The 6,842-nt window shown below is 35.9% G+C and overlaps 1 protein-coding gene across 8 annotated transcripts; it reads left to right on the plus strand.

Moving 5' to 3' along the window:
- Nucleotides 1-2,436: 2,436 nt before the first annotated feature.
- Nucleotides 2,437-6,163, plus strand: LOC122023988. Of its 8 annotated transcripts, none has more exons than XM_042582463.1 (10): nt 2,437-2,557; nt 3,194-3,247; nt 3,440-3,499; nt 3,568-3,911; nt 4,542-4,668; nt 4,736-5,020; nt 5,110-5,211; nt 5,286-5,700; nt 5,802-5,834; nt 5,912-6,163. In XM_042582463.1, coding segments are annotated over exons 3-9 (1,278 nt in total). In that variant the 5' UTR covers nt 2,437-2,557; nt 3,194-3,247; nt 3,440-3,496; the 3' UTR covers nt 5,804-5,834; nt 5,912-6,163. The 8 variants fall into 8 exon arrangements, 6 of the variants coding, with proteins under 6 accessions (XP_042438397.1, XP_042438396.1, XP_042438399.1 ...); XM_042582462.1 differs by having other exon boundaries at nt 5,802-5,828; XM_042582465.1 differs by having other exon boundaries at nt 5,802-5,806.
- Nucleotides 6,164-6,842: the final 679 nt, after the last annotated feature.

Raw genomic sequence — 6,842 nt, forward strand, 5'->3', positions numbered from 1 at the left:
CATCCTATAGGGGGCCGACCAAGCTAGGGCCGGCCATGTTTTGGTTCATGGGTGAATTCATGTGGCCGGCCCTAGCTTGAACTCAAGCTTAGGTTGCCGGCCCTATTAAAATCACTACAAAAAAATTGCAATTTAGCGACAAATATTTGCGACAAAATATATTCGTCGCAGATTTGCGACAACTTTTGCGACAAAAAAACACTTGTCGCATATTAGCAACAAAGTTTGCGACAAAAAATATTTTATTGCCAATTAGCAACAAAATAATATTTGTCGCCAAGTTTATTGAAAATTAGCGACGAACAAAATATTTTGTTGCAGAAATTGCGACAAAATTAGTGAATCGTTGCAATTTTTGCAACGAACTTAGGTTTCGTCGCAATATTTGCGACGAACTCAGGATTCGATGCAAAAAATCATTTAATTCCCAAGCAGCATCAAAAATTCAAAATTTATATATTTAAAAAAACTGAAATCTGCGACGAATTTAAATATTCGTCGCAGAATCCGCAACGAATTTGAAATTCGTTGCTGAATCTGCCACGAATTACAAAATTTGTTGCTGAATCTGCGACGAATTTTAAAATTCGTCGCAGAATTGTATTTTTATTTTTATAGGTAAAATTAAACTTTGAGGTATATAGAGTTTTCAGAATGAGATGAAACCGGTTCCTATGGGTTTCTATAAATTCCTTGATTTTATAATTGTCCACAACCTCTAATTTTATGCTACCGGTGAATTTTTTTACATCAAAGAGGTTCGGAAAACGGTATTCACCTTCATAAGACCAAAAATATCAATTTAATATATCAAATTTATTTTTTGATGACATTTCCATGATCAAGGGATTTTTAGGAACCCATAGGATCTGATTTCATCACATTCCAAATTCTCTAGGTACCTCAATCGGCCCCGGAAAGATTATTTTACATATAAAAAAAATTAAATTTTGCAACGAATATTTAAATTCGTCGCAGAATCTGCAACGAATTCCAATATTCGTCGCAGAATCTGCAACGAATTCCAATATTCGTCGCAGAATTCGCAACGAATTTCAAAATTTGTCGCAGAATTACATTTTTTTTTATATGCAATATTAAATTTTCCAGGGCCGATTGAGGTACCTAGAGAGCTTGGAATGAGATGAAATCAGATCCTATGGGTTCCTAAAAATCCCCTGATCATGGGAGTATCATCAAAAAATAAATTTACCCATTATACTTTAGTTAAATTTTTTATACGAATTTGTAGATTTACAAGTCACATGTATTTTGAAATATCCGAAGACGGTTGAAGTATATAGAGATGTCAGAATGAGATGAAACCGGTTCCTATGGGTTTCTATAAATTCCCTGATTTTATAATTGTCCACAACCTCTAATTTTATGCTACCGGTGAATTTTTTTACATCAAAGAGGTCCGGAAAACGGTATTCACCTTCATAAGACCGAAAATATCAATTTAATATATCAAATTTATTTTTTGATGACATTTCCATGATCAAGGGATTTTTAGGAACCCATAGGATCTGATTTCATCTTATTCCGAGCTCTCTAGGTATCTCAATCGGCCACGGAAAATTTATTTTACATAAAAAAAAAAATGCAAATTTGCGACGAATTTCAAAATTCGTCGCAGAATCTGCAACGAATTTCAAAATTCGTCGCAGATTTAGCAACGAATTTCACAATTCGTCGCAGAATTGTACTTTTTTTTTATATGTAATATTAAATTTTCCGGGGCCGATTGAGGTACCTAGAAAGCTCGGAATGAGATGAAATCGGATCCTATGGGTTCCTTAAAATCCCTTGATCATGGGAGTATCATCAAAAAATAAATTTACCCATTATACTTATTCCTAATTTGCTTAATCAATTATGAGCATTTTTGAACTTAGTTAAATTTTTTATACGAATGTGTACATTTACAAGTCACACGTATTTTGAAATCTCCGAAGACGATTGATGTACATAGACATGCCAGAATGAGATGAAACTAGTTCATATGGGTTTATATAAATTCCATAATTTTATAATTGTCCACAACCTCTAATTTTATGCTACCGATGATTTTTTTAAGTCGAAGATGTTCGAAAAATGGTATTCACCTTCATAAGACCAAAAATATCAATTTATTATGTCAAAAAATTTTTTTGATGGCATTTCGATGATCAAGGGATTTTTAGTAATCCATAGGATCAGATTTCATCTCATTCCGAGCTCTCTAAATATCTCAATCGGCCCCGGAAAATTTATTTTATATATAAAAAAAATGAAATTTTGCGACAAATTTCAAATTTCGTTGCAGGATCTGCAACGAATATTAAAATTCGTCGCAGAATCCGCAACGAATTTCAAAATTCGTCGCCGAATCAGCAACGAAATTTGCAACGAGTTATCCTTTTGTCGCAAAAGACCTAACTTTAACCACTCCTTGACAGCCCCTTTGCCCTAACTTTGGTGGCGGTTCGATCCCTCCTTTTGCCCTAGCTTTGGTGGCGACGCAGAAGCTGCGATCCGAGGCCGGAGGACGTCGGTTAGGGCGATTTCAGTCCAGGTAAACTTGTCTCCCTCTCTTCCTACTCCGGTGGCAGTTCGCGCTGGGCGGTCGCAGGTGCTCGCGCCTGCCTCTGGTTGGCCGCGGGTGGTCGCGGCTGCCGCTGGCTGGCCGCGGGTGGTCGCGGCTGCCGCTGGCTGGCCGCGGGTGCTGTCCCGCTGCTGGAAGGCCGCGCCTGGCGCTGGCCGGCCTCGGGAGTGAGTTGCTGGCCCTGGCCGGACGCGTGGGGCAGCTCCTTGCCCTGGCCGGACACTCGAGCTAGATCATGGCCATGGTCTGGCGGAAGAGGCCGAGGTTGGCCCTTGTCGGTCGCGCGAGTCAGCGGCTGGTCCTTGCCGGCCACGGGAGGCCGCAGTTGGCCATGCCTGGCTGCTGCAGAGCTTGGCTGGCCTTGGCCCTGGTCGACAGCAGCTGGCCCTGGCCCTGTCCGACAGTGGCTACCACTGTCCGGCAGCGGCTGGCCCGACCGCAGGTGGCCCTTGATGTCGTTGGCCAGCCCTTACCCGGCACTTGCTGCCCTTGCCATGGCCAAGACGGCCAAGACTTATTGGCTAAACCAACCATATAGTCTTGTTTATAGCGACCTTATTTGTGTTATTTGACCTATATAATTGACTGTGTACATTGTTTATGCAGGTGTATAGTAGATGTGTTTGAGAGACACTCAACGTCTTTGTTGACCTCTGTTTGGTATACCTACACCCTTGACTTTAATTAATAATGATAGCATTAGTATACAATTTTATGTTATTTATTTTCATTTGTATGTGCGCTTGAAACATATTAGTGATTAGTGTATTTCTTGCTATATATCTAATATCTCATTCTTAAACTTATATATATTATTTGTTAATGCTCTGTATTTCTTGCTATATGTTATAGGTGAGTAGAGGTGATATCTATCGTCAAAGGAATCTCACACAATCTCTTTTAATAAATATGGTAAGTTTTTTTATGTTATTTATTATGCATCATTATTTTTTTAACTTTATCCTATTTTTGAATTTCAGAACATCTTTAGACGGGGGGGACGTAAACGAAGTTCACATGGCCATGCAGCACCTAGCAGTGCACCTACGCCTATCCCTGATCAGCCTGTACGACTATCAAATTCACCTTCGCCAGTACAGCCAGGACCATCACATCTCTCTACGCCAGTTCAAGCAGGACCATCACATTCCCCTTCGCGAGTACATGCAGGACCTTCACATTCGCCGTCGCCAATACATGCAGGACCATCACATTCTCCTTCGCCAGTACCTTCACCGCAAAATTTGGCAGATCCGGTTCCTACCAGATACTCATTTTCTGAGACCCAAGATGTTCGAATATTTATTGTCCCCTCCGGAGATTCGTAAGTATAAAATTAATATCTTAATTTTTTATTCTATATTTTTTAAGTATGATTATAAAGTAGGATTAAAATTTAGTTTCATCACTTCAATTATCTTTTCTTTAGCAAGTTTATTTAAATGTAATATTTAAGCTCTGATATGCATTACTTCATTCTATTCCTTGCTCTAATAGTATAATTGATTTACTTTATTTTCAATCATATCATGAGATTACTTAAATTCTATCTTTAATCATCCTCTCATTATTTGATAAACTCTAAAAAAATTTTGATGTGCTATTTTATTTTCAATTACACATCCTTATTCTCAATAATGAAAAGTTCTAATAGTGGTTTGATGTGCAACCTTTTTTTTAATCAATTAGACCATTAGAATAGTGTATGATCATTGGTCATTCTTGCATTTTTGAACAACTCTGAACAATGTTTAATTAGCAATGATACTCTTCATATATTTAATATATTAAATAATTAGACTATTTAACCGTTGGACTAGAATGGATTATGGTAGTTACAAGACAGTCAATTAACATTACTAGTTTAGGGATCTTAAAAATATGATTACTCCTATCTTATATTTTTTAGACTTTTCTTATTACTATTATATTTAATATTCTTCATTAACTATAGGTTCGAAAATTCGGTACGTGTTGTTCACGAAATTAATCAAATCGTGAATAATCATTGGATGGGGGATTCTATGTCTTATTCAAGCACTCCATCATCAATGAAAGAGTTATGGTGGAGCGAGTTTAAGGTATAAATGATTCATTTTATATCTAAAAATTAAATCTATATACTCAATTATTTTATTTCCTATTCAGCGGATATATAATTGGGACCTTGCATATGAATTCGAAATTAAGAAGAACTTCAAGAAAAAATGTGGCGATCACATTCGTCATACTCTTAGTCATGCTAAACAAAGGGGTAAAAAGCCACTTTGTATCACAGAGGATAATTGGACTAAGATCAACAATTTTTGGTCTACCAACGAAAGCAAACAACGAAGTCAACAGAATAAATTAAATCAATCTTATAATTCTGGAGACTTCTCTGCTACATATGCGGGAGGTTCAATTAATATCGATGAGCATCGACGCAGAATGGTAAATATTTAACTCTTCTACTAATTTTTAACTCTCTCAATTGTTTTTTAATCTGTCATTATTTTTTTATTTCTAATCCTTTTTTTTAGACCAAAGATATGGGGAAAGAACCTTCATTCATTGAAACTTTCACCAAAACTTTTACAAAAAAGGATAAGTCTTGGAGTGGGGCTAGAGCAAAAGCAATAAAGGTTTGGATTAATTAAAAATATGTGTTTCTAAATTATTGTTACAATAAATTTATTTTAATTTTATAATTATACAGGACAAATACGATGAGCTCGAGATAGCACATAGAAGTTCATGTGCTAGTGAGGAAACTGAGTCATCTGTTGGTAATAATTTGGATTTGTGGTTGGAGGCTAGTGGAGGACAGAAAGGGGGAAGGATATTGGGAATGGGTTCTTTAAGCAAAAATCATAGAGTTTCCCGTAAATCCTTTTCCACCCCAACAGCAGTCACGACTCAGATCAATTCCTTGACTGAAGAGGTTTCACATTTAAAGGGCATAATATTAGAAAGAGATGAAGAAAGAAGAGTTAGAGATGCAGAAATGAGAGCTCTCCGTCAACAACAAAATTTAATTATGAAACATCTTCAGTTAAGTTCCGCTCCTTCCGATTTTGGTGACGATGGCGACGATGGTGGCGATGGTGACGACGGTGGCGATGGATCTTCTTGTATGAATTTTATTTATCTCATAATTAGCATTTTGGAATGTTAGTTATTCTAGTGTAGATGTTTATTTTTTTGTTAATAATACTAATTTTTTTTTAAACAGGATTGGTCAGACACAATGAAAATCAATGTTGGAGTAACTAAAAAATTATTTTTTTGTTCATATATATTAATTTCTTTATTGTAATTATTGATATTGTTTATATTATGCAGGAAGAAGATGAAGAAGATAGAGAAGATTTAGTCATATTTCGGATTTTGTTGAAATATGGATGGATTAGAACTTATGATGTTTGGATTGTATGGATATTAGATCTTTTGTGATGTTTATATTTTGATGTATTATATGTTTGGCTTGCAAGGATATTAGATCATGTTTGTATTTTGATGTATCATATGTTTGGATTGTAAGTATATTAGATGATGTTTGCATTTTAATTTATGGAATGCTTGGATTTTTTGTGATATTTGGATTTGATGTGATTTGGTTAATGTATAATTTTATTGTTAGATATAATGTCTATTTATTAGATGCATATTTGTGTATTAATCAGGTTAAATATAGAAATAATAAAATTTAGGATGGCGGTTGTTTAGTTTTGCGACAACCTTTGCGACGAAAATATTTTTGTTGCAAGCCTATCGTAATATATAGAAAAAAAACAGTATTAGATTCTGCAACAAATTCAGATTCGTCGCAGAATCTGCGACAAATTATCAGATTCGTCGCAGAATCTGCGACGAATCTGAAAATTCGTCGCAGATTCTGCGACGAATCTGAAAATTCGTCGCAGAATTCAGGATAGGTAGATGTTGCGAATTGTCACAGAATTCGTTGCAGAATTTGCGACGAATTCTGCGACAAAAAAACTTCACAACATGACTTAGATTCCGCGACGAATTTTCAGATTCGTCGCAGAATCTGCGATAAATTTCTATATTCGTCGCAAATATCTGCGACAAATCTGATAATTTGTCGCAAATTCTGCGACGATTTCTGTGACGAACGTGAAATCATTGCAAAATTCAAAATTCGTTGCAAATTAAATTGGTCTAAGGTTTATGATCTTCCAACTAACTTGCGACGAAAATATAATTCGTTACAAAATTTGCGACGAATTTTAGTTTTGTTGCAATTATCAGC

The sequence above is a fragment of the Zingiber officinale genome, chromosome 9B (assembly GCF_018446385.1).
Source record: "Zingiber officinale cultivar Zhangliang chromosome 9B, Zo_v1.1, whole genome shotgun sequence".
Lineage (NCBI taxonomy): Eukaryota > Viridiplantae > Streptophyta > Magnoliopsida > Zingiberales > Zingiberaceae > Zingiber > Zingiber officinale.